We start from the raw sequence: 27,853 nt of genomic DNA on the forward strand, positions 1-27,853 counted from the left end.
AACATCAAGTTTGACAGGAAACAAATTATTCGAAGCCATGTCAATTTTTGCTACGATTCGATTTCTCTTTTTCATGATGCAAAGATCATCAGCAAAGTGAATATCAAAACCTTTTTTCATTAAGTGTCCAACACTCAACAAATTACTTTGCAATCCTGGTACATAATATACCTCAGACATCTTCTCGATTTTTCCACATTTGGTTTTGAATGCAATTTCTCCAACACTTTGAATTTTGTAGGATTTTGCATCACCAATTGTAACCTGTCCACCGTTAGTTTCAACAAGAGATGAAAACAAACTCTTGTTGCCAGTCATATGTCGGCTGGCTCCACTATCCAAGTACCAAATATTGCCCAAATTTCTATCAGAAGCAATTAACAAAGTTTCAGAATTTTCTGGTTCATTTTCATGCACCAAACCAGCTTCACGTGGCCTTTTCTCTGGATATTTCTCCCAACAATCATTTATTTTATGTCCTGGTTTATGACAAAAATGGCATTCGATGTAAGGTTTTTTACCTTTGTAAGTACCTCTTCCTCTTCCTTGAGAATGATAGGAAGATCCACGCTTCTCATTGTTTTCCGCCTCTTCGGAGTCTTTGGTGGATGGAGCAGATTTTCCACCTTTTCCTTGTCCGCGTCCTCCACCGCGTCCATGGTTACTGCCACGGCCTCCCGAGAAGGTAAATTGAGATTTTAAAGCTTGATCTTGAGGAGCACTTTGAGGATTTCGCAGAGAAATCCTAGTTTCATGAGCTTCCAACCTTCCTTGTAAGCTTTCCAATGCTATTGAAGAAATATCTTGTGATTCCTCGATAGCAACAACCACATGATCGAATTTGGTTGGTAGGCTGCGAAGAACTTTTTCAACAACTTTTTGAGTCTCCACGACTTCTCCATTTGACGCCATTTGATTTACAAGAGAAGTTACTCTTGTAAAATATTCGGAAATCTTCTCGTTGGTTTTCATTTCCAACTTCTCAAATTCCGCTCGCAAGGATTGCAAGCGAACCTTCTTGACCTGCTCTTGACCGCAATAAGTCGTCTCAAGAATTTTCCATGCTTCTTGAGCAGTTTTGGCTTTTGAGATCCTCTCATAAACATGGATCTCCATTGCTTGATAGATTTGGAAAAGAGCTTTTCTATCTTTTTGTCTTGTGCTCTTCAAGAGATTTTGTTGAGCTTGAGTCAATTGAGACTCATCGTCGGGTGGATTGACGCCATCTTCAACGACACTCCATATGTCTTGAGATTCAAGACATAACTTCATTAGGTTGCTCCAATAATCGAACTTTTCTCCATTGAAACGAGGCAGGGAGGAAGCCATAATGTTGTTGGCCATTTTTAACAACACTGGCTCTTGATACCAATTTGTAGGATAAATGAGAGAGATAATATTTTGGAGAAACAGATTGATTGTATTATTTTTGGAGTGAGTTACATGGACTTGCAACTAGACTCTTATTTATACTAGTAAGCTAGGCATACGAAGCATCTAAGAGTAAATGAAAACTCATAAATACATTCAATACTAGGTAGATGATTCATATTCACCCATGTAACTTATGACTCTAGAAATTCAATTTATAACTTAGCCAACAAAAATTAGCCAAAGAAGTTTTGAAAAATCAAGATTCAACTTTTTGCAGCCGGCCACAATCTCTAGGGCAGCAAAAAATTTCCTACAACAACTCCGACATAATCTTCTCACCATACAATGAGTATTGCAAGGAGATGAGAAAAATCACAACCATTCATCTCCTAAGCCCTAAAAAAGTCCAATCCTTTCGCCCCATCCGCGAAGACGAGATTTCTCGTATGATCTCGAAGATTCGGGAAGCTTCCGATGAAAATCGAGCTGTGAATATGAGTGAAATGGCTGTCTCACTCGGCATTAACTTGATATGCAAGATTGCCTTCGGCAAGGAATGTTCTAGAAGGTTCGATGAGCTTCTAGAAGAAGTTCAGGCCGTGGCCGTGGCTTTCTACATGTCGGATTACTTTATGGCCTTCGGCTGGGTGGATAAGCTCACCGGAATGATCGGAAGGCTGGATTCCGCGGTGAAGAAGATGGATTCGTTTTATCAGGAGCTCATCGACGAGCATCTTGATCGGAAAAGAGTGAAGGAGGTGGAGGAAGAGGATGGTGATGTTCTTGATGTGTTGATTCAGCTCAAAATGCAACACAAGATTCCTTCCATTGATTTTGGATGGGATAACATTAAAGCCATGCTAATGGTCAGGGACGGAGCCAGGAATTAAGTTCGGGGGTGCTGAACTTGTACGGGGGTACTGTATATTTAAGGTATTTTTTTTATTAAAATACGAGCATAATACTAATAATAACGAACAATATTTTCATAGATTATATATTTTCAATATATCACAAAACTTTTTTTGGACATTTCGTATATTTAAGACATTTTTTATTAAAAGGAAAGCATAATAATAATAATAACAAACAACATGCTCATAGATTATATATTTTCTATATATTACAAATTAGTTTCAATACATTATATTTTTTTTTTAGCATTTCATACATACACTACAACAAAATCAACCTTTAGGGATGCTTATATGAGGACTCTTTCAGGATGAGAGTCCTATTATGTATTTAATGGGACTTTCGTTTAAAAATGTCTTATCCAATCTACTCATTTCTACTGTACAATGCTTATTAGACTACAGTATTTAACTCCTAAAGAAAACATTACCATTGGCGTGGTTATAAATCTTTTGAATTCTTTTTTAATAAAAAATAAATTTCTTTAATTCATAAATTAGAATAAGAAAAAAAAAAGCAAATGAAAAGAAAAAAACGAGTCCAACTGGACCAACTCTCTCTTCGTTTCTTTTTTTCCTCAATTCCAAAAGAAAAAACCCTTGCCGCGAATTCTCAAATCCACAACGAGAAAGCTTCCATCTTTGACGAGAATTTGCTCACCAATCCAAACCTCTGCGATTTGGAGCTACCGCCGATGAGAAGCTGCGATTTTGCACTGTCGATTTTCGCTTTAAATGGTTTAGTTATGCTTCTCTTCATCTCATTCGTGTTTATTTCTCTGCGTTTTATTTGTTGGCGCTCTATTGTGAATTTTCCTTCAAAAATGAAGAATTATTGTCGATCTTACTTTGATATATATAGTTCTTATATGTGGAGCTAGGTTTATCTCCTTTGTGAAAGATCTCCGATCGCAATGTCGACGATTTTGACGTTCTGAGCATGCTCCCGCGCTCACCTCGCCGCTTCCCCAATCATTGTAACTTCTCGTCTCTAATTGTTTATCGGTTACTCTGGTGTTATCCTCTGTATATTTGACTAAACCTTTTCTTCTTAAAGTTTTTATTTATTTTTATGTTGGTGGTTTAATTTTCTCCAATATTGATGTTTCTGCTCAATTGTTGCAGATATTGGTGAAGAGCACTAAAGTTACAAAATTTGTGTTGTAGTTCTCTACATCTACATTTAACTAATACTACAGTGTTTGAGTCTGATGCAGCTTTACATCTACAACTACGTGCTCTACATGATATATCATATACAGGTATTTGCTGCAATTGCAGCTCTTCATCTACTGATGTTGGGCTCTGTTGTTGAGCTCTATCTATATCCTCATCCACTGCACAAGGAAATGCAATCCAAAGTCTTTAGTTATAATGGCGTAGTGTTGTATGTTTGCACCTATTTATTTGATGTACGTGCCAACTATAATATGGATTTGGCATAGTGTTCAGATTATGATTCAGAGCTTCTGTGGGGAATTCCATGCTCTTATATGAGAATAGAGTTCTCATTCTTGGTTCATGATACTGAAGATAATGGAGTATTTTACCATCCTTGTACTAAGAGTTCTCATTATTTGTTTGTGAAGTCAACCTTAGGTCTTGGACGATAATAATGCACATGACCTCAATATCTGCCTGGCGATGAGCCTATATAGGTTGTATATTAGATTTTATATTATTTTTTCAAATAATAATAATTTATATCTTTTGCTATGTTTTCATTTGGTAAACTGCAGCTGTACATTTCTTATCAATTATCTATGAGTAGAGGAGTTGCACAATTCGCCATACGAATTTTTATGTTTGTTCTATTTCAGGTTAAATCTTGAATGATGGGAGATTCAGTCTATAAAGGCACAATAGATTGCTTCTTCAAAACATTAAAAACTGAGGTATGTATTCTCTTTCAGTTCTGATTCGTCGAAATAGTGACTGACCATAGTTTTATCTGTATTATTCTTCTACTGCTCACAGTTCTACATTTCTGACATTTAATTAAGCAGTTACAGAGTATCAAATATACATGCGAATAAACTGATGCTTTTGTCATGTGGAATCGGCATTGACATCGATGGACAACTTTGCTGACAAATTATGACTTCTAAAGCCAGAGGGAGTACATCTCCAGAGCTTAGAATTGTTTGTGTTAATATATATATGTACGAACCATGTAAGATTGTAACAATAGAATGTTCTCATTCTTGGTTCATGAGACTGAAGATAATTTATTTGCAATTCTACACAAGACTCTCCAAATGTTACCATCCTTGTAATAAGAGCAGTTGGTTTATTTCAGAACTCGAAAAAGTAGAAACAAATTGCTGATTTAACTTGCTCCCTTTCAATTTCTAGAGAGAGAGATCGAGGCTGACTGCAGTCACTGCACTAAAGTTGCATAGGTTATTCCTCTAAGGTAATCAAGCATTAATTAGTATTCCTTCCAGCTCCCTTGCTCAACTTGATATGATTTTGTACTATTACGTAACGGACTATCTCATTTTAATTTTATTTGTTTGCCTACCCCTGCAGGAAGGATATGTACAGACGAGGCATGACACTACTGCTTCTTTCCTTACTGAAATTATACTAGCCTTAAAAGAGGTATGGTGTATCATTTGTAGATGTGAATGGTTGTTTTGTTGTTATCTTTACATGGATTTATTATAATACTGAGCTTCGACATCCTATTGCATTTGTTATGTGGATCTTGTTTCTCTAGCATTAAAGAGTATTGGTATGTTATGCCTCCAATTTTATTTTATGACCACTCTATACCATTTTTGTAAAGAACCCATTAAAGATTTTGTGTCCTAATCTGACTATGATAAAAGAGTTAGTAGATATAGCAAAATGTCCTAATCAAACATTTATGACTTGGAATTAATGTGAATTGCAGTCTTGGCTCAAAAAGAAAAGGGCTTTTCATTGCCCATTTTTGGTTATCTCACTCCAAAATGCCTAATATATATTAGGCATTTTTTGATTAAAAGACAAGTATAATAGTAATAATAACAAACAATATTTCATAGATTATATAGTTTTAAATAACAGAATTATCCTTAAATTAAGTATATATGAGAGAATATAATAACCAAGTACTCTTTTATAAAACAAAATTATTTTATAATAGGTATAAACATATATCTATATATATTTAAAAAAAAAAACTCAAAATTTGGGAGGGGGCTCTAGCCCCCCTGGCTCCGTCCCTGCTAATGGTATGATTGAATTTAATTTTGCTCATAGATTTTTATTATTATTACTTTCAATATGTGAATTTTTTTGCCACTTTCTTGAATTTTCATTAACAAATTTTGTTAATTTATTTTTATTTTTATTAATATGTGGACATGATCCATAAATGCAATATAGGAGATATTGTATGATAAATTGATGATGTAGTAAAGGGAGAAGCATTAATTATTAATTCTCTTTTTAAAACATTTAAAAAATCTAGTGGTTGCACCAATCTCATTCTCAATTCCCAATTATGTTGCTTCAATTTTAGTTTTTCTCTAAAAGAAGTATCTCAATAAGGTTTTAACTATAAAGCTCAACGCATTCTAAACTTGTATCGTCTTGGTTTTGGTTGCAGGGCTTGTTGTTCCATGTCCCAAGTATTCCTCTTTAATTATTTGCAATCTTTTCTCTCCTCCCTTGTTTCGCTGTAATCACTTTTTAAAAAAATAACTGTGTATATTTTTATTAATTTGGTTGAATTTGGTGATTCTGGACAATTTATTCTGTACTTGCTTATTTCCATATGGAGTTATTTTGGTAAGATTCAGCCCATGAGCCTTTGTTTATAATTTCCTGCAGATTTAAGTTTTGTTTATGTTCTTGAATTGTGATTTTTGCTGCTTGTTGTTTAGAATCCAATAAATTGAAAACTGGTTTGCTTATTATGAATATACCAGAACCGATCATGTACCCACTGTGGGCATGCATAACGTGCCCACCATGATGTGGCAATTGTAATTATAGTAAGATAATTTTAATTAGAGTAAGATTTATTAGTTATCTTTCCTAATTAAAATTGCCGCATCAATGGTGGGCACGTTACGCTTGCCCACGGTGGGTAGGTGATCGGTTCTGTACTATAATAATGTTAGTTTGTGGTTTGAATTAATGGATTTAAAATCACGATTGGTGCATGTATACGTAATCCCCGTTGATTAAGCAAGAAAAATTGGCTTAGGTTAATGATTTTACCGTTGAAATGTATCTAGCAACTTAAATAAGTGGAGAATGTATTGAGAATCCACAGAAGAGAATCAGATTTAATATTTATTATAAAACAAAATAAATATTATGCTGTAATAAGCTCAGAATATTAAGGACATATTTGAGCACTGGAATTAGATTTAAGGTCCAAAAGATTAACGAAAATGCCCCAAATATACCTCTGTAAACATATATTTTAAAAATGGACTATACTAAATAAAATAGGTTCTAAAATGAAAGTATGAATTGGGCTGGACTTAATTACTCACTACCATTCTGATACGCCCAGTCCAATCTCTAGCATGACTCAATTATGCTCCAGCCCATTAACCCATTAGGTTTTCATTATTAGATATAAATAATATAATCTCTAAGCTTACTCTTTATGAAATGAATATTTTGGTTGATGTTTATCAAATCTCTCTCTTCTATCTTGATTTCTGGAGTTTGAGCTGCTTGAAATGCTCCACCATTGATACGGATAGTATCAAATTCATCATGCGGCCAATGATGAATCACCTTATCATTTTTTAAACTATATTATTCAGTTTTCGTGGTTGAGAAATTGTCTGAATAAGTATTTTTAATGCATATTCCCTTTGATTGACGAGCGAGAATTATTGGGTGAAGAAGAAGGAGACAAAGTAGAAACAAACACACGCTTATGACAAGGTTGAATTATTGAATGAAGAATTAGAATAATAACAAACAAACAAAATTAGAATTATCGAATGAATCAAGATTATGTGCTTTCTCAGAAAGTTACTCTTTTCTCATAGAAATCTCCAAATCCTAATTTCTCTCTTCCAGAATCCAAATTCTTCGCAATCTCGATTGAAGAATTTGTATTCACCACAACGAGTTCCTTATTCCTCTCTTTATATACTCTCACCAATAGTAAATCGATCGAGTTTGGAATTGTTGCGATGGCAGAAGCAGTGGTGTCGACTGCTCTAGCAACCTTGCGCAATTTGTTGGTGGAAGAAGCAATGTTTTTGTATGGCGTGGGTGACAAAGTGAGGGAGCTCAAGATGCAGCTCAAAGAGATGAAGTGTCTTCTCAAAGATGCCGATAGAAGACGACATGGAAGCGAAACCATTTTGAATTGGATCTCAGAGATCAAAGATCTTGTGTACAGAGCCGAAGCTGCCATGGAAAGACACGCAGCTTATCAAGTGTTGGCAAGGAGAAGACGAGGTCTCAGGCAGCTCATCCGCAGATATTCTTGTATTTTGGAAGAAGGCTACTCTCTCCACCAACTAGGCTCCGAGATTTCACAAATCAAATCCGATCTTGCAAGAGTCACCGAAGCCATGCGAGCCTACGGAATAAAGAACATCATCGATCGCGGGGAGAGCTCGTCCACCAATGACAGGGCACGGAAGAGCTTCCCTGAATTCGAGATCGGAGAGTGTTTTGTGGGGATGGAGGAAGAGTTGATGCAGCTTGGTAATCTCCTCAGGCAAGACAACGAGGAACGAGTTATATCAGTGTGGGGAATGGGGGGATCAGGCAAGACTACCATTGCCAAAAAGCTCTACAACGAGACCAAAACCAGCTTTGATCTTTGCGCATGGGTTTGCATCACTCAGCAATGTCAGAGTTTTCAATCAGTTTGGAATGATGTTCTCAAGCAGCTAGAGCATCAAAGCAGGAAGGGTGTAAGCGATGAGCCACAACAAATAAGGGAGGATGTTGTTCCAAATGTAAGCGACTGGGAGTTGAAGGAGCGACTATGCAAGATACAAAGGGACAAGCGTTGCCTCATTGTTTTGGACGATCTTTGGAAAGTTGCTGATTGGAATGAATTGAAGCATCCCTTCCTTGTTCATGATTTGAAAAGCAAAATATTGATCACCACGCGCGAGGAGGAAGTTGCAGAGATTGGATGCCCGGTAAAAGTTGGGCTTCTAAAAGAGGGAGATGCTTTGGAACTACTCAAGATGAAAGCCTTTCCACATACCAACTTTCCAGGTCAGTTGTGTGTATGTATAATATGGTGCTTTAGTTTCTATATTAGATGAGAGGGTCTAATTAAGTTATAAAGTTGTAGTACTATTCAATTAATATATAGTCATTTGTTATTTCAATACAGACTTTGCATTGGAAGGAAATTTTGAGAAAATTGGGAAAGAAATGGTGCAGAAATGTGGGTATTTGCCGCTGGCAATTTCTTTACTCGGTGGGGTCTTGAGAAAGAAAAATTCAATGATGGAGTGGGAGTTAGTAAAAGAAATAATATATAGAGATGAAAGTGAAATTGATGGAGTACTATATTTAAGCTATGAAAGTCTACCCTATTATTTGAAGCCTTGCTTTCTCCATATGGGTTTATTTGAAGAGGATGAAGAGATAGATGTTGACTATCTGTATTGGATGTGGATTGCACAAGGCACGATTTCGTATGAGAATATTAAAGACAAGGACAAAACTTTGACTGAAATCGCGGAGCTCTACTTGGGTGAGTTGGCCTCAAGGTCCATCGTCGATGTTGAAATTTACAATGATGGAAAAACTGGAAGAAAATATGGGAGCTGCAAACTTCATGATGTAGTAAGAGAACTATGTCTGAAAATGGGGGAAAAGGAGGATTTTGGTGTGCTATGTTTGGAGTATAAAAGTGGGAAACTTAGTACTTTACTACAGCAAGCTTCCTCGCATATGAAAATACTACGACATTTGGCTATCCATATCAGAACAAGTGAAGTCGAACTGGAACCTGTCGAACTTGGAGAAGATGCTAGCAAACACTTAAGGTCTCTTCATATATTCAATCACTTCAGTAGCCTTGAGTTTCCCTCGCAAAGCATCTTTGATTTTCAGAAATTCAAATTGCTCAGAGATCTTGTTATCATCGGATTCAAATTTGCAGGTAGAAAGTTACCGAAAGGAATCACTAATCTTGTTCACCTTAGATATTTACGTTTAGAAGAATGTGAATTTGATAAGGTACCGTCGTCCATAAGGAATTTGGTATACATGGATACCCTTGATTTAAATGGTTCGAGGAATATCGAAGTCCCAAATGTTTTTAAGGAGATGCTATGTTTAAAGCACTTGTTTCTTCCGAAGTATAAGGAGGCAAAAATTGGAAGTTATAGATTAACATTGGACGAAGGAGTGGTTGACTTGGAGAGTCTGGTGGGATTGGATAGTAGAGTGCATGAATTAAAATGTCTGAACAAAATGAAGAATTTGCGACGTTTTTCAGCAAGCATACACGATAATGAAAGCTTGTCAGCTATCATGAATGCCATTGCTACAAACTGGAACAAGTTAGTGCGTTGTATGGTTGAAATCAATTCGGGTTGCGAGTTAGGAACAAATGAGGGTGTGTTGAAAAAGGCATTCACATGTCCCAATCTTCATTCCTTGTGGATTGCAGTTAAGTTGGGGAATGTGATATCAGAGTGCGGGAGTGCCTTCATCAGCTCTAAACTTACAAGTTTGATCTTGTTGAAATGTGAGATTGAGGATGATCCAATGGGGATATTGGGGAAGCTTCCTTGCTTGACATATTTGAGTTTATTCACAGAATCATTTGTTGGGAAAAAGATGACGTGTCCATCAAACAGTTTTCCTCGCCTCAAGATGCTTTTTCTATCTAAATTACCGAACCTGATAGAGTGGAGAGTGGACGCGGGAGCTATGCCCCTTCTCTGTCAATTAGTGATCCATGATTGTTCTAGTTTGGAGATGCTTCCAGATGGATTGAGAGGCATTTCTACTCTTCGGGAACTGTGGATTAATAGAATGCCAGAAATGGGGAAGAGGGTATCGGCATTAGGAGAGGATTTCCACAAAGTCACCCATGTCCCTGAAATTATCATCCAAGACTAGTCTAGTCTCCACCCAGGTAATGCTTGCAACAATCCCATTCTCAATTCCCAATTTTTATTTTGTTTCAATTCTAGTTTTTCTCTAAAAGAGAGCTACATTCTTGTTGTTCCATGTCCCAAGTGTTTCTCTTTAATTATTTGCATTCTTTTCTTTGCAACCTTGCTTCGCATAATTCACCTTTTTTGAAATAAATGTGTATATTTCTTTTGTACGTTGTAACACCCAGCATTTTCACTGCAGTATATATATTATTAATATTGTTTTCTATGATTTTAAAGAAGAAAGAGAAGTCTCAATTTTTATGCAAAACCTGAACTTAGTTATTTAACGAGCAGATTATATCGAGATTTTTAAAATCATAGAAGCCCGAATATTTTATGATTTTAATGTTGATAGAATTTTATACAAAAAGCTCAATAAATATTATTTGGGCAAGTGATTATATGAATTTGTGGAGTTAAGCCCAATACTTTATTATTTAGACCAAGAGGATGTTAAGGAAATATTAAAAAGAAAACCCAATAGTTATTATTTGGGCCAATGACTTTGTTAAAATATAGATGAGGCCCAAGTCCAACCTGAGTATTAATCAGCTTTAATAGTGTAAAGTAGATTTATTAATCCAAATTAGTTACGCATGTGGCACGTAGCTTTCGACTTTACACGCAGCTTCTTTGCTAACCGACTCAGTCCAGTATATGACTGCGAAGCCATTGTTGATTCCACTTCTTTTTCTATTCTGCAAATTCTACACACCAAATGCAGACGCCCATCCAAACACAAATCATCCACAGCAATAAACCACATCAGTTCACAGCAAAGAAGGTAGTCTTTCTTTTATTCAATAATCCATTCATTGAGTATAGATCAACAGCCATGAACAATCAAAATAGATATAGTTATAGTTATACAAGTTAAGCATAAGCAGCAGTATACTTCGTCATCAACGATCCCAATTTTCAATAATTGAACAAGAAACCAGATAAATAAAAAGAAAGGAAGGAAAGGTAGAATCTTGGGCAGTAGACGAAGCTGTCACGCCGGAGTCGACGACGCCGATCAATTCCTGAAATAGGAAATAGTTGTAGATTTATTAAATTAAGGTTTTAAAATTTGATAATAAAGAAAAAGAACAGAAATAGAAGGAGAAGAGGAAAGAGGCAGCGGTAGCCGCGAACCCCCGCGGCGGAGGCGCAACCGCCGGCGCTGCCCGCGCCACGGCGGCCCGCGGTGGCTGCCAACATCAGAGAGGGAAACAGGAAGGGAGAGAGACTTTGAGCTACAAAGAGAGATAGAGAGTGAGACTGAAAGAGAGACAGATGTGAGAGGGAGAGGGAAGCAAAGCGAGATAGAGGGAGAGAGAAAAGAGCAGGGCGGCGGCGACAATCGGCGCTGCATGCGCTGCCGCGGCCGCCGCGAGCAAGAGGGCAGAGGGGGAGATCGAGAGGGAGATCAGAGAAAGGACAGAGAGAGATAGATTGTGAGAGAAGGAGGAAAAGAGATTACCTGGGATGAAGACGGCGACGGACCTTGTCGGAGGGGCGGATTTCAGAAGGAAAAATAGTGCCAGAAAACCCTAGAATTTGGGGGTTTTAGAATTTGGGGAGAAAATAGGGAAGGAAAGGAGAGGGCAGAAGAGGGGCCGGCCTCGCCGCGCCGGAGGCGGCGAGAACCGGCGATGCTCGCCGAGAAAGAGAGAGAGAAGAGCGGTGAGAGAGAGAGAGCGCAGAGAGAGACGTTGGTGAGGAAAAAGAAAAGAAAAGAGAGAGATATTAAGTTATTTTAGTTGGGCTTAAGTTAATATGATGTGCATATTAATATTCTAATGGGCTTAAGTTAAATTACATTGCTGTTGGGCTTTGAATTAATTTAGTAACAAATTTATTTAAGTTGAGCCCTTAATTTATTTAATTGGACTCAGTAGTATTTTAATTTGAACCTAATAATTATGCGTAAAAGATTCTTAACTATTAGCTAATAATTAGTTTAATTTATTAAATGGCCTAAACATGTAGAATTATTTTAGTTCATTAAGATTAATTTATACATAAATCATACGTGTTTATGTATAAATTAGACAATATATATATTATTTCCAGTTGATAGCTACTTATTAAATTAGAGCGAGTGGAGTTATGATTAACGCCAGAATTACGATTATCGTAGTTTAAGTTTTGGTTTAGATAATATGTTGGTATTTATTGATAAGTTCACCGGGTAGCAACCAGTCATCATTTCATAAGTTCCAATAGAACTATCACCTTAAAACCAACATAAGTATTCTCTAAATAAATTTCATATCATGTTCTCATTATTTATTAGTCAGTATTTATACTGAAGGTCAAATACAAGGGAAAAGAAGTAAAGCATTAGTTCAGAGTTACTTGTGTCGTCAGACCACGATCAGGTGGGCTTTCTAAACTCAAAATATGAAGTGCACACTATTTCATGATGTTTACATGAATGAAGTTATATTAAAGTTGTTGACTTGCCAAAACTTTTATGAGCTTGTATGATACATATCTGGCACCAGAAGTTAATCGAATTCAGATCCTGTTCTATCCAGATGTTAGACAGGATTAGTGTACACAAGGGACCGTGAGCCGATCTAGCATATCGGCCGGCCTAGGACCGTGAGCCGGTTTAGCGTATCGGCCGGTCTAGGCCCGTGAGCTGGTTTAGCGTATCGGCCGGTCTAGGACCGTGAGCCGATTTAGCGTATCGGCCGGTCAGTGACCGTAGAAGGTGGCCACCTTCTCGGCACACAGTTATCATTGCAGATATGGTATAATACAAACAAGTATGTCTGCGGACGCATGTGAAGTTTATGATAATTACATAGAAGTTTTACAGTTTTGGCGTGCACAAGTTATTTAAATAAAACTCTTATGTGATGCTTGAGATGGCAAGTTCAATATATAGCTCTAAGAGCAAGCTATCAAGTTATTTTGGCATGTGACCATTGAGTACTCAGCCCTGCATATGTTTTCTAAATGTGCAGGTTAAGCTGTGATGCAGATGGAGGCGAGCAGAGCAAAGCTTTTGATATATAAGTACTAAATTAGGCTCAGGATTCCATGTCTTCATACATGTAATCCACTTAAGCTATTCCGCTGCAATGCTTAGTGCGTTTTACTTTATTGATGTGTTGCAAAGATTTCAAACTAATAGCTTACAGAATTATGTCATTTGATACTTAGACAACTTGTCGTTATGTATTGCGAGTTGTCTGCTTTTGAGTTTTAGAAAAGATTGTTGATGATTACCAAATATTTTGGTAAATTATTGTTTAAGCATGTTAGTGATTTTTATTGAGATCTATTATTTTCTTTTTCATTTTCTTACTTTGTTTTCAGTCACATTTTTCCCGACTTAACTATTCACTAGCTTAGGTCGGGCTGTGACAAAGTGGTATCAGAGCAGGTCGTTTGCTCTGAGCCTAAATATTCCTTTGAGTCTAGTCGAAATTTGAATCTTTGGACTAGTATGAGTAATATAGTAAAAGCTCTGCGCTCCGTCTCATCCAGCCTAGCCAGGTATGAATTTTCAGAGTTTTAAAGTATCATGTTATAGTTTTAAACAAGTTTGAGTATGAGTTGCAATTTTGCAAGAAACTAATATTTGGAGAAGTTTACATGTATACAAGTGAGTGAATATAAATAACATGGTTTATTTATGAGTATCCTCTACTAGTATGAACTTCTTAAACGGATAAAGTGTTGTTCATATTTTAATACTTGTATCTTGATATATGGGGGATTTTCATTTGTTGTATAGCAATGAAAATCTTTAGATGATGGTATATATGTACGTATATCTATACATTGGATGGATGCATGCAGATATAGACAGTTAGATGATACAGTAGCGAGTTATGTCAATGGCACTGTAACCTAGTACTAGTAGTGACGTTATACAGTTAGTGCATCACAATTAGTACTAAGAGCCTTTTTGCAACGTATATTCCCATCTTTTGTATAAGAACTCGTTGAGGCAAATTTTCCCATGATATGAAATGATCAAAGTGGTCATTTACTAGGCCGTTGAGCTTTAATTGCTTAGATGGTTTAATTTTAGTATATGAGTTTTATAACTTAGCTGATTTATAGTTAAGTAGTAGTTTGACCTTATTGATGGGATGAAAGCTTAATTTTGGGGATTTGTGTATTTACTCGGCATGATGTCTCAAAGAAGCAATGGAAATCTGCCATCCGCCATGCGAATAATTTAGAAACCTACTCCTCCCCATCAACTCGAAAGAAGAATTTCAGAAGTTTTTCATCGTCAAAATTCCCCTGTTTATAGTAGAGTTTCGCGAGTTTCGCTTCCTTAGATGCAATGATCAAGAGTGTCTTCTTGTACATTATTTCAACTACAAGGATTGACTGATTGTTAGTGGGAGACGAAGCAGAAGATATATACAGTTGAGCGATTAGAGAATCTTATTTGGGGCCAGTTCATAGAAGCTTTTATGAAGAGTATATTTTCAGAAGCCGTCGTCAGCAAAAAGGATACGTAATTTAATGATTTAAAGCAAGGAAAGAAAACCATGGTTGAATATGATTGAGAGTTTTTGTGACATATCTCGATATACGTCTTATAAGGTTGACATAGATAATGGTTGTAACTTCTCATAAGGTTTTCGAGGTAGCACCTTTACTTGTTGGCAAGCCAAACATTTTTCTACAACCAAAGCTATATTTCATTTCCATTTCTTTCCACCAAAGTTTTGTTTGAGATCTTGATACATTTTAGTATTTCGTGGGTATGCAATATTTAGCATACATAAGCTTCACTTGTGATTTCATTTCTCAACTATTCATTGTTGAGTATACATAATCTTTTCTCAAACAAGATAGCTTTACCCCGAGCTTCTTGGTAATTATCAATCCCTTCTATTCCTTACCCGTATCTTTTCTACCTTTCATCTTCTTTTGTTACTATAACAATTTTGATTCTCAAATCATGAGTTATTGTTAACATTGGAATTACAACTTCTCTGGTTTGCTGTGGTAGAACCATTTGTAAATCCAACTTTCAAATCCTTGATGAGAATTTTTCTTCATGGGTAAGGAGAAATCCTTAGTTAACTTAAATTTTTCTACTCAAGGCATCCACTACTATATTAGCTTTGCGTGGATGATAATTTATTCCACAGTCATAGTTCCTTATTAATTCGAGCTATATTTGTTGCCTCATACTTAAATCTTTTTGCTCGAATAAGTATTTAAAATTTTTATGAGGTGTATCAATTTTACATCTCGTTTCATAATACTATTGTTGCTAGCTCCAAGTTATGTTGAACAATTCAGTTCTTCCAGCCTAAGTTTCATAACCCTTTTTGACACCTCAACCCAGATTTCATATGATCTTTCAGTTTTCATAACTCAGCTAAATTTTGAAACAATCTTTCATTCACAAACAATAGATGGTCACTTTGAGAGAACTATTTAGACCCTGGAAGATGTGATATGAACTATTGTATTAGATCGAGGAACAAATTGGGAATAAGCTTTGCTACCCATTGAGTTTTCCTAGAATACTAATTTCGGGCAACAGTTGTTGACACCTATAAAGCACTTTATGTAAGGAAATGTCAGTCCTCACTATATTGAGATGCGGTAGGTGAAAGAAAAGGTGCTGGGATCTGATGTAGTTGAAGAAATGATTACACTTATCCAACAAATTCAACAAATGTTCAAGAAGGATTAAGATCGATAGAAATTTTATGCAAACACTCGTTGATTTGAGTTAAATTTTTGAAACTGGGGGACAGAGATTTTCTTAAAGCTCTGCATTCTAAAGGAGTGCACAGATTCGATAAGAAAGGAAGATTGAAGCCCACATGTAAAGAACCATGTAACACTTTAGAAAAGATAGGTCTTGTTGCATATAAAGTAGCTCTACCCCCGAGTTTCAGTAGTGCTCATTATGTATTCCATGTAACACAACTAAGAAAATACGTGTTCGACCTCAAACACGTAATTCATCAGGATGAGATAATACTTAGCCAGACTAGATCTATGAAAAGAGAACAGAAGTTAGCTTGAATTGAAAGACATAGGATTTAAGGAATAAGTCAATCGCATTGATGTGTTTCTTGTGGAGATATTACGAGCAACAGAAAGCAACATGAGAGCTTGAAGACAAGAAACACCTAAAGTTGTTCAACTAGGTACGCAAATTTCGAGGACGAAATTTTTTTTAAGGAGAAGAGGATGTAACACCCAGCATTTTCACTGCAGTATATATATTATTAATATTGTTTTCTATGATTTTAAAGAAGAAAGAGAAGTCTCAATTTTTATGCAAAACCTGAACTTAGTTATTTAACGAGCAGATTATATCGAGATTTTTAAAATCATAGAAGCCCGAGTATTTCATGATTTTAAGGTTGATAGAATTTTATACAAAAAGCTCAATAAATATTATTTGGGCAAGTGATTATATGAATTTGTGGAGTTAAGCCCAATACTTTATTATTTGGACCAAGAGGATGTTAAGGAAATATTAAAAAGAAAACCCAATAGTTATTATTTGGGCCAATGACTTTGTTAAAATATAGATGAGGCCCAAGTCCAACCTGAGTATTAATCAGCTTTAATAGTGTAAAGTAGATTTATTAATCCAAATTAGTTACGCATGTGGCACGTAGCTTTCGACTTTACACGCAGCTTCTTTGCTAACCGACTCAGTCCAGTATATGACTGCGAAGCCATTGTTGATTCCACTTCTTTTTCTATTCTGCAAATTCTACACACCAAATGCAGACGCCCATCCAAACACAAATCATCCACAGCAATAAACCACATCAGTTCACAGCAAAGAAGGTAGTCTTTCTTTTATTCAATAATCCATTCATTGAGTATAGATCAACAGCCATGAACAATCAAAATAGATATAGTTATAGTTATACAAGTTAAGCATAAGCAGCAGTATACTTCGTCATCAACGATCCCAATTTTCAATAATTGAACAAGAAACCAGATAAATAAAAAGAAAGGAAGGAAAGGTAGAATCTTGGGCAGTAGACGAAGCTGCCACGCCGGAGTCGACGACGCCGATCAATTCCTGAAATAGGAAATAGTTGTAGATTTATTAAATTAAGGTTTTAAAATTTGATAATAAAGAAAAAGAACAGAAATAGAAGGAGAAGAGGAAAGAGGCAGCGGTAGCCGCGAACCCCCGCGGCGGAGGCGCAACCGCCGGCGCTGCCCGCGCCACGGCGGCCCGCGGTGGCTGCCAACATCAGAGAGGGAAACAGGAAGGGAGAGAGACTTTGAGCTACAAAGAGAGATAGAGAGTGAGACTGAAAGAGAGACAGATGTGAGAGGGAGAGGGAAGCAAAGCGAGATAGAGGAGAGAGAAAAGAGCAGGGCGGCGGCGACAATCGGCGCTGCATGCGCTGCCGCGGCCGCCGCGAGCAAGAGGGCAGAGGGGGAGATCGAGAGGGAGATCAGAGAAAGGACAGAGAGAGATAGATTGTGAGAGAAGGAGGAAAAGAGATTACCTGGGATGAAGACGGCGACGGACCTTGTCGGAGGGGCGGATTTCAGAAGGAAAAATAGTGCCAGAAAACCCTAGAATTTGGGGGTTTTAGAATTTGGGGAGAAAATAGGGAAGGAAAGGAGAGGGCAGAAGAGGGGCCGGCCTCGCCGCGCCGGAGGCGGCGAGAACCGGCGATGCTCGCCGAGAAAGAGAGAGAGAAGAGCGGTGAGAGAGAGAGAGCGCAGAGAGAGACGTTGGTGAGGAAAAAGAAAAGAAAAGAGAGAGATATGAAGTTATTTTAGTTGGGCTTAAGTTAATATGATGTGCATATTAATATTCTAATGGGCTTAAGTTAAATTACATTGCTGTTGGGCTTTGAATTAATTTAGTAACAAATTTATTTAAGTTGAGCCCTTAATTTATTTAATTGGACTCAGTAGTATTTTAATTTGAACCTAATAATTATGCGTAAAAGATTCTTAACTATTAGCTAATAATTAGTTTAATTTATTAAATGGCCTAAACATGTAGAATTATTTTAGTTCATTAAGATTAATTTATATATAAATCATACGTGTTTATGTATAAATTAGACAATATATATATTATTTCCAGTTGATAGCTACTTATTAAATTAGAGCGAGTGGAGTTATGATTAACGCCAGAATTACGATTATCGTAGTTTAAGTTTTGGTTTAGATAATATGTTGGTATTTATTGATAAGTTCACCGGGTAGCAACCAGTCATCATTTCATAAGTTCCAATAGAACTATCACCTTAAAACCAACATAAGTATTCTCTAAATAAATTTCATATCATGTTCTCATTATTTATTAGTCAGTATTTATACTGAAGGTCAAATACAAGGGAAAAGAAGTAAAGCATTAGTTCAGAGTTACTTGTGTCGTCAGACCACGATCAGGTGGGCTTTCTAAACTCAAAATATGAAGTGCACACTATTTCATGATGTTTACATGAATGAAGTTATATTAAAGTTGTTGACTTGCCAAAACTTTTATGAGCTTGTATGATACATATCTGGCACCAGAAGTTAATCGAATTCAGATCCTGTTCTATCCAGATGTTAGACAGGATTAGTGTACACAAGGGACCGTGAGCCGATCTAGCATATCGGCCGGCCTAGGACCGTGAGCCGGTTTAGCGTATCGGCCGGTCTAGGCCCGTGAGCTGGTTTAGCGTATCGGCCGGTCTAGGACCGTGAGCCGATTTAGCGTATCGGCCGGTCAGTGACCGTAGAAGGTGGCCACCTTCTCGGCACACAGTTATCATTGCAGATATGGTATAATACAAACAAGTATGTCTGCGGACGCATGTGAAGTTTATGATAATTACATAGAAGTTTTACAGTTTTGGCGTGCACAAGTTATTTAAATAAAACTCTTATGTGATGCTTGAGATGGCAAGTTCAATATATAGCTCTAAGAGCAAGCTATCAAGTTATTTTGGCATGTGACCATTGAGTACTCAGCCCTGCATATGTTTTCTAAATGTGCAGGTTAAGCTGTGATGCAGATGGAGGCGAGCAGAGCAAAGCTTTTGATATATAAGTACTAAATTAGGCTCAGGATTCCATGTCTTCATACATGTAATCCACTTAAGCTATTCCGCTGCAATGCTTAGTGCGTTTTACTTTATTGATGTGTTGCAAAGATTTCAAACTAATAGCTTACAGAATTATGTCATTTGATACTTAGACAACTTGTCGTTATGTATTGCGAGTTGTCTGCTTTTGAGTTTTAGAAAAGATTGTTGATGATTACCAAATATTTTGGTAAATTATTGTTTAAGCATGTTAGTGATTTTTATTGAGATCTATTATTTTCTTTTTCATTTTCTTACTTTGTTTTCAGTCACATTTTTCCCGACTTAACTATTCACTAGCTTAGGTCGGGCTGTGACATACGTAGCTCCAAACCTAATGTCGACATGGTGGCCATATTCCATTCCTTGTATTATTAATCTAGACAATTTATTCTAGACTTGCTTAGTTCCATATGGAGTTATTTTGGTAAGATTCGGGCCACATAGCTTTACTTCTGTTCTTGAATTGTGATTTTTGTTGCTTGATTGTTTAGAATCCAATAAATCGAAACCTGAGTTGCTTAATATGAATATAGTATACTAATGTTAATAAGCAAAATTAGAATTTAGTTCAAGTTCATTTGTATAAAATTGAAATGAAATGTATCTAGTTAAATAAGTGATGTATTGAGAATCCACGGCGGGGGATGGTTAATATGGCGAATTTGTGTGTGTGAGTTGGTTTAAGGGTAGGTAGTTAATGCCAAGTCCACCGTAGTGCGGTATTTAAAAATTTCTGTATTTATTTGTGTAATTTATATAATACGGCGAATCGAATTTTATATATTAAAAGTTTTTTTCAGTAAGTACTCATAATTAGTTTTTTCAACTACTTATAATTATGTTAGCGAAATAAGTAAAACAAGTGCTATGAATAGAACTATTGGAGGAGATTGATTCACTGCCGATTAAGCAAGAAAATGATGGGTTTAAAATCATGATTGATGTATATATAATTCTTAGCTCAAAGTTGTTCGACTACAAACATCTGTATCCCAAGTATTTGGTGTCTGGAGATGGTTTTAATACTGCTGATTAAGCAAGAAAAATTGGCTTATGTTGAAGCAAGAAAAATAAGCATTTATGTGACATCCCAGAAAAGGGTGCGGTTATAGTGAGAACCACAATTATCGTGAGAACATAAGAACCAATAAAATTACTGCATCTGCTATACAAATTAATGCATCCGCTATTAAATTTAATGCATCCGAAAAAAATAATTTTTTTGCTCCCTTCAGGATTCGAACCCAGCACCTGCATCCATCCACCAAGATGATGCATCCACCGTAGATCTTGATAATCGAATGGCTTAAAATGGTTCTCCGTTCTTATTTTATTAGTGGTTCTTATTTGAAATATACTTTTGTATACATATACTCATTTTAAAAATGGACTATACTAAGTAAACACAAAAACTCCTGTGAAACCAGATTTTAAATGACACTATTTCAACATACAAATGACACTTTAACGTGTCGAAGTAGTGTCATTTGAAACCCGATTTCACCGTGAAACCGGTTTCATAGGGGACCACCTGATAAATAAAATATATATATGCTCATTATTTCAATTTAATGCAGAGTTTGCATTAGATGAAAATTTTGAGAAAATTGGGAAAGAAATGGTGCAGAAATGTGGGTGTTTGCCGTTGGCAATTTCTTTACTCGGTGGGGTCTTGAGAAAGAAAAATTCGATAAAAGAGTGGGAGTTAGTAAATAGGGATATCAAAGAATTCATATATAAAGATGAAAGTGAGATTGATGGAGTGCTAAATTTAAGCTATGAAAGTCTACCCTATTATTTGAAGCCTTGCTTTCTCTATATGGGTATATTTGAAGAGGACGAAGATATACCTGTTGATTATCTATATAGGACGTGGATAGCACAAGGCATGATTTCATATGAGAATATTGGAGACAAGGACAAAACTTTGATTGAAATCGCGGAGCTCTACTTGGGTGAGTTGGCCTCCAGATCCATCGTCCAAGTTCAAATTGACGATGCTGTCATACCTACGGGAAAATATTCGAGCTGTAAACTTCACGACATAGTAAGAGAACTATGTTTGAAAATGGGGAAAAGGGGGGATTTTGGTGTGCTGAGTTTGCAGTATCAAACTGGGAAACTTACTACCTTACTACGGCATATGAAAATACGACATTTGGTTATCTATTTGAGAAAAGAAGTCCAAGTGGAACTTGACGAGCTTACAATCACTTGTGGAGAAGATAGTAGCAAACAATTAAGATCTCTTCAAATGTTCAATAGCAGTAATTCTGATGAGTTTCCCCCACAAAGTTTTGTTGATTTTCAGAAATTCAAATTACTGAGAGATCTAACTATCTTGGGATTCAAATTCGTTGGAAGAAAGTTACCGAGAGAAATCACTAATCTTATTCACCTGAGGTGTTTGCGTATACAAAGTTGTGAATTTGATAAGCTTCCGTCGTCCATAAGGAATTTGGTCTACATGGATACCCTTAATTTAGCTGTTTCGAATAATGTGGAAGTTCCAAATGTTTTTAAGGAGATGCTACGTTTAAAACACTTGACTCTTCCCTGTTATGATAAAGAAAAAATTGGAAGTTATCGATTAACATTGGACGAGGGAGTGGTTGATTTGGAAAGCCTAAAAAGGTTGGATAGTAGAGTGCATGAATTAAAATTTATGGATAGAATGAAGAATCTGCAACGTTTCTCAGCATACATATACGACAATGAAAGCTTGTCAGCTATCATGAATTGTAGTTTTTCTCTAAAAGTAGGTACTTCAATAAGGTTTTAATAAAGCTCGACCATTGTTTTTGCTGCAGGTAAGCGTTCCTCTTTAATTATTTGGAAGCCTGACATTGGGGTGGTGGCCATATTCCATTCCTTGTATTTTAATCTGGTAGAATTTGATGATTCTGGACATTTGTTCTAAAATTTGATTAATGCAATAGTTGTATTGGGCACTCTTTTTTCTATTAGGGTGCGTTCTCTTTGGTTGTAAATTTATCATGGAAAAATGAAGGATAAACAAAATTTCACCATTTAAATTCTTCTTTTCTTTTCCCATATTTCCTACTTGACCATTACTCATTCCTCATTTACACTAGAAATGAGGGATAATATTATCCCTCCAAAAATGGTGTGATAATATTATCTCTCATTTGTAGTATAAATGAGGAATGAGTAATGGTCAAGTAGGAAATGTGGGAAAAAAAATGAATGATTTAAAGGGTGAAATTTTGTTTATCCCTCTTTTTCTCATAGTAAATTTACAACCAAAGATAACGCACACCCTTAGGGATTTCTCCATATGGAGTTGTTTTGATGTGATTTGGCCCCAAAAGCTCTGTTTGTAATTTCTGGAGATTTTAAGCTTTATTTATCTTCTTGAATTGTGATTTGTGTTGCTTGATTGATTAGAATCCAATAAACTGAAATTTGCGTTGGTTGAATATGAATATACTATAATCATGATAGTGTTGTGGTTTGAATTGATGGATTTAAAATCACGATTGGTACACGTAATTCTTAGCTCAAAATTATTCGACTTCACTTCTATCTCAAGTATTTGTAGATGGTTTAATTTACCGCTGATTAGTTTATGTTGAATATATAATTGAAGGAATTGAAGCTGCAGCACCAGCTGCATACAGTTGGTCTCCTTTCCTACTGATCATATCAACACTAGTTTTAATTTAGGGGTAATTGTGTCTAATTATATTAACTTTCACCAAGTTTTGATTTTGCACATGAACTACAAACGCGGCCTTCAAATATATAAATTTTCAAGTGTTCTAATTTTTCACACGTTTGTCAATTTTCGGCGAATCATAGCTAGCTGAAGTGACAAATTAATGTAAATCATAATTAGTTGAAGTGATGTTGACGTCCAACTAAGTCATTTAGTTTATCGGTTTATTTAAACTTTGCAGATATTTTAGGCCTTCACCTCAACATTAATTTTGAGGGCAAAATCGTATGAAAAATCAAAACAATTAAAATTCTAATGTATGTACTTAAATAAGTGAAGTATGTATATGGAGAATCCACCGCAGGGGACGGTTACAATAAGGTAGATCAGATTTTATATAAATCAATTTAAAAAAAATAAAAAAATAAGTATGGATTAGGTTATGTTCAACTACTCAGATTTGGGATTGTAAAAGAGACATGCATGCATGTCCAAAATATCAGATGAGATTCTCTGTTCAAGAATGTATGGATTAGGTTATGTTCATCTATCATCTGTGATTCACTATTAAATTCATTAATTTAATAATATTTATTACAAACCAAAAATATTATATAAGGAATCCTAATTATTATTGTAAAAATTGATTTTTTTTAAAATTATATACCACAATTTTGGAATAATCAACATCAATAATTATTATTTTTAATTATAAATTTTAATAGCATTAATTGTAAAAATCAAAATTTATTAAAATTAAAAAAATGAAGAATAATTTTAAAAAATTAATAGTGGAAAGCAAAAAAAAAAATCGAAATAGAGGATCCCAAGTGAAAAAAAGTGGTCATTCATACCACAAATAAATAATAAAATAGGTCTAAATCATTGATAAAATAAAGCAGTCTACACTGAACAATTTTATGAATATATTGCTAGTTTGTTCACGAGAGCACTATTAGGTTTGAAGTATTTTATTCTATATACAAACGGAAAGCGTAATTAAAAATATAATTAATCCTTAATTCGAGGGAGATGGCAGAGTTAATTAAAATTTTGTCCTTACTCTCCCCAGAAAAAGAAATCACGTGATTAATTTGTCGAGCTCAATAATAAAACAAAAAAAGTTAAATATTTTATGCCACTATAACTGGTATTACATAATAGTAAAACAAGCAGAGATTGTATTTTAAAATTTAGATTAGGGATCTGGTTCATTAAAACGGGTAAAAGTAGGTAGGCCATGTTAGTATCTCGAAAAACATAGTATTTATTTGAAATTTAAACCCTGTGGCACCTTTAATTAACTATTGAAATTTTTATCGACAATTGGATCTATTATATGCCCGCATATCACGGTATATTGTTTAATAGTGTATGATTTTTTTTGACCAAATTTATAATTATTAAAAATATAGTTGATACTATATACTTATCTCAGTTATTGAGTTTATAATTTGAATCAAATATTTCGGACAAATTGAAGTTGATCATTTGACTGCATTCTATATATCTAGCTAGACATATGGCCATTTAAAAAAAAAAAATTATTATACTGAAAGAAAAGAAAAATACACACTCTAGCCTTTTAGGTGACTCGAACTCTCGACCTATTGATTGGAGGAGAAGTGTCTTATCAACCAACATCTGGGCATTTGATTTATCATTTGATTAAATTCTTGCCACGTGAGTTTCGTTCATCTGTACATTTGATCTGACATCTGTCCAAATTTTTTTCTTGGGGCTATAACTTAATTAAACAATAAAAATAAATAATAATAATAATAATAATAATAATAATAATAATAATAATAATAATAATAATAATAATAATAATAATAATAATAATAAAAAAAAATAGATGTAAATCCCTCTAAAAAAACAATAGATTTAAATTGATTAAAGACAAAATGACGAGTGTATTAAATATTTCTCTTTCTGCGTGCGCGTGTAATAATATTTTTATTATACGATATATATGAAATTGTAAATTTTAATAATAATATTAGAGTTTTAACAAATCATACAATAGCTGAATTAGTTTAAATAAAATTATTTCCAAATAAAATAATGATACAATTCATCAAATACAACTCACACCCATTAGTGTATGATTTATTATTAGTTAAGCTCGATTCCTCAAACTAAAAAAATAAAGCACCTATAACAATTTCATTCTCACCATATATATCTAGACTTTCAACTATCAATTACCACAACCTAATTCTTCAACATTTATCACAACATTCATTCACAATGATACTCCTATTCTCAATAATTCTCCCAATAATCTTGATCTTTTATCTTCTCCACAAAACCAAAACCCCACCAAAAACCCCTCTCCCACCGGGCCCGCCGCCCCTGCCGTTGATCGGAAACCTCCACCACCTCGCCGCCGCCCCAAACCTACACCTCTACCTCCACCAACTCACCAAAAAATACGGTCCCATTATCCACATGAAATTAGGTCCAATTCCTCTCCTAGTAGTTTCCTCACCAAAATTAGCCAAAGAAGTGTTGAAAAATCAAGATTCAACATTTTGCAGCCGCCCAAAATCTCTAGGGCAGCAAAAAATTTCCTACAACAACTCCGACATAATCTTCTCTCCGTACAATGAGTATTGCAAGGAGATGAGAAAAATCACGACCATTCATCTCCTAAGCCCTAAAAAAGTCCAATCCTTTCACCCCATCCGCGAAGGCGAGATCTCTCGTATGATCTCGAAGATTCGGGAAGCTTCCGATGAAAATCTAGCTGTGAATATGAGTGAGATGGCTGTCTCACTCGGTATTAACTTGATATGCAATATTGCCTTCGGCAAGGAATGTTCTAGAAGGTTCGATGAGCTTCTAGAAGAAGTTCAGGCCGTGGCCGTGGCTTTCTACGTGTCGGATTATTTTCCGGCCTTCGGCTGGGTGGATAAGCTCACCGGAATGATAGGAAGGCTGGATTCGGCGGTGAAGAAGATGGATTCTTTTTATCAGGAGCTCATCGACGAGCATCTTGATCGGAAAAGAGTGAAGGAGGTGGAAGAAGAGGATGGTGATGTTCTTGATGTGTTGATTCAGCTCAAACTGCAACACAAGCTTCCTACCATTGATTTTGGATGGGATAACATTAAAGCCATGCTAATGGTATGATTGAATTTACTTTTGCTCATAGATTTTTATTATTATTACTTTCTATATATATGTGAATTTTTATTAACAAAATTTGTTATTTTTTTTTTGTTTTTTTATTAATATTGTGGAGATGATCCATAAATGCAATATAGGAGATATTGTATAATAAATTGATGATGTAGTAAAGGGAGAATTAAATAATTAATTATTAATTCTCTTTTTAAAAAATTTAAAAAATCTAGTTTTTAGGATTTTGATTTTCAAAATTTTGGCAGGTTGAATCTAGAGCCTTACCTTAGATTTGGAATTCGAATCTGGATTTTGATTTTTCAGGTTGTGATTCTGCCTAGATTTAGTCCGTGAATTCGAATCGAAGAGAGTATATTATATATATTGTTTGTTTCTAGCAAGCACATAATTTTTTATTTTTTATTTTTTATTTGAGGGATCTTTAGCACATATTTCTAGTTAATTAATATTGTATTTTATTTGGAGAGTGAGAAATTTTTATGATTGCTATTTAGGAGTCAAGTATTTCAAAGCATGAGGAGTACGAGTAACATAACATGCATGCATGCTTCAATGTAGTTTTATTACTATACACCAATTAAATTTGTAATTAACTTGTAAATTTCTTTTTAAATTGTTACATAATTATCAATTCTTTTTATTTTTGAGACGTACACTATATTAATTCTTATTTTATATTAAACCTTATAGTGAAAAATTTGTGAGCTTAGACACTCTCAGAATTAAATAATAATTTGGTTTGATTATCCCTTTGTAGGATATATTTATAGCTGGAGCAGAAACAAGTTCATCCGTAATTATTTGGACGATGACAGCTCTAATGAAATCACCCAACATTATGGAGAAATTGCAAAATGAAATCAGAAGTTTGATAGGCAAAAAAGGTAGAGTATATGAAGATGATTTGCCCAAACTTGAATATCTAAGAGCAGTAGTAAATGAAAGCATGAGATTGTATCCTCCTGGTCCACTGCTTGTACCTAGACAAACAATAGAAAGATGCACCTTAGAGGGCTACCAAATTCAACCAAAAACAATGGTTTTTGTGAACGCGTGGGCAATTGCAAGAGATCCCGAGTACTGGGAGAATCCAGATAAGTTCGTGCCTGAGAGGTTCTTGAACAGTGTAAAAGGGAAAGATTTTGAGTTTCTTCCATTTGGAGCGGGGCGAAGAATGTGCCCCGGAATGGCTATGGGGCTTCTAAATGTGGAGCTCACACTTGCAAATTTGCTCTACAATTTCGACTGGGGATTGCCCATCGGAGTTCAGGTAGATGATGTGGATACGACTCCTTCGCCTGGCCTGGCCATGCAGAAGAAAACTCCGCTTCTTGTTGTGCCTAAAAATTATGATGTTTAGTTTGGAATAATGTTATTAATGGTGTTGATTTTGATACGAGGGTTGCTCACTAGGGTGCTTACGTCATGTATATATGATGTTACAGATGAGATCTCATGCCCCATATTTTATTGCATAACACCGATTTTTCATTATTAATTAATTCACTATTTTATAATTATTCAAAAATAAAAAATATATATAGTTCCATTCATCCACAAAATTCTCATACATTT

At 35.4% G+C, this 27,853-nt stretch overlaps 2 protein-coding genes and 3 long non-coding RNA genes across 7 annotated transcripts; 3 read left to right on the forward strand and 2 right to left on the reverse strand.

Moving 5' to 3' along the window:
* The first annotated feature begins 1,606 nt into the window (after positions 1-1,606).
* Positions 1,607-27,780, forward strand: LOC130994864 (6,7,8-trihydroxycoumarin synthase-like). 2 transcript variants are annotated; one of them, XM_057919975.1, is made up of 2 exons: positions 1,607-2,240; positions 27,036-27,780. In XM_057919975.1, the coding sequence occupies exons 1-2, from the start codon at positions 1,737-1,739 to the stop codon at positions 27,636-27,638; spliced, it is 1,107 nt and encodes a 368-aa protein (XP_057775958.1). In that variant the 5' UTR covers positions 1,607-1,736; the 3' UTR covers positions 27,639-27,780. The 2 variants fall into 2 exon arrangements, with proteins under 2 accessions (XP_057775958.1, XP_057775957.1); XM_057919974.1 differs by lacking the exon at positions 1,607-2,240 and adding an exon at positions 25,325-26,260.
* On the forward strand, positions 2,827-4,691 carry LOC130994998 (uncharacterized). 2 transcript variants are annotated; one of them, XR_009091979.1, is made up of 4 exons: positions 2,827-3,026; positions 3,170-3,550; positions 4,109-4,183; positions 4,644-4,691. It is a non-coding gene; the product is annotated as an uncharacterized LOC130994998 (long non-coding RNA). The 2 variants fall into 2 exon arrangements; XR_009091978.1 differs by lacking the exon at positions 4,644-4,691 and having other exon boundaries at positions 4,109-4,279.
* On the forward strand, positions 7,219-9,515 carry LOC130994849 (putative disease resistance protein At1g50180). The gene is made up of 3 exons (XM_057919953.1): positions 7,219-8,489; positions 8,611-9,271; positions 9,388-9,515. The coding sequence occupies exons 1-3, from the start codon at positions 7,442-7,444 to the stop codon at positions 9,389-9,391; spliced, it is 1,713 nt and encodes a 570-aa protein (XP_057775936.1). The 5' UTR covers positions 7,219-7,441; the 3' UTR covers positions 9,392-9,515.
* Positions 11,166-12,231, reverse strand: LOC130994995 (uncharacterized). The gene is made up of 2 exons (XR_009091975.1): positions 11,862-12,231; positions 11,166-11,421 (listed from the first exon to the last, which is right to left on the reverse strand). It is a non-coding gene; the product is annotated as an uncharacterized LOC130994995 (long non-coding RNA).
* On the reverse strand, positions 17,171-18,147 carry LOC130994986 (uncharacterized). The gene is made up of 2 exons (XR_009091961.1): positions 17,866-18,147; positions 17,171-17,426 (listed from the first exon to the last, which is right to left on the reverse strand). It is a non-coding gene; the product is annotated as an uncharacterized LOC130994986 (long non-coding RNA).
* Positions 27,781-27,853: the final 73 nt, after the last annotated feature.

The sequence above is a fragment of the Salvia miltiorrhiza genome, chromosome 7 (assembly GCF_028751815.1).
Source record: "Salvia miltiorrhiza cultivar Shanhuang (shh) chromosome 7, IMPLAD_Smil_shh, whole genome shotgun sequence".
Classification (NCBI taxonomy): Eukaryota; Viridiplantae; Streptophyta; class Magnoliopsida; order Lamiales; family Lamiaceae; genus Salvia; species Salvia miltiorrhiza.

Excerpts from the sequence above, each read along its gene's own strand:
- LOC130994849 (XM_057919953.1), top strand. The coding sequence starts at position 7,442 with ATGGCAGAAGCAGTGGTGTCGACTGCTCTAGCAACCTTGCGCAATTTG. Across the intron at positions 8,490-8,610 it reads TCCACATACCAACTTTCCAG|ACTTTGCATTGGAAGGAAAT; the intron begins GTCAGTTGTGTG and ends ATTTCAATACAG.
- LOC130994864 (XM_057919974.1), top strand. The coding sequence starts at position 25,382 with ATGATACTCCTATTCTCAATAATTCTCCCAATAATCTTGATCTTTTAT. Across the intron at positions 26,261-27,035 it reads ACATTAAAGCCATGCTAATG|GATATATTTATAGCTGGAGC; the intron begins GTATGATTGAAT and ends ATCCCTTTGTAG.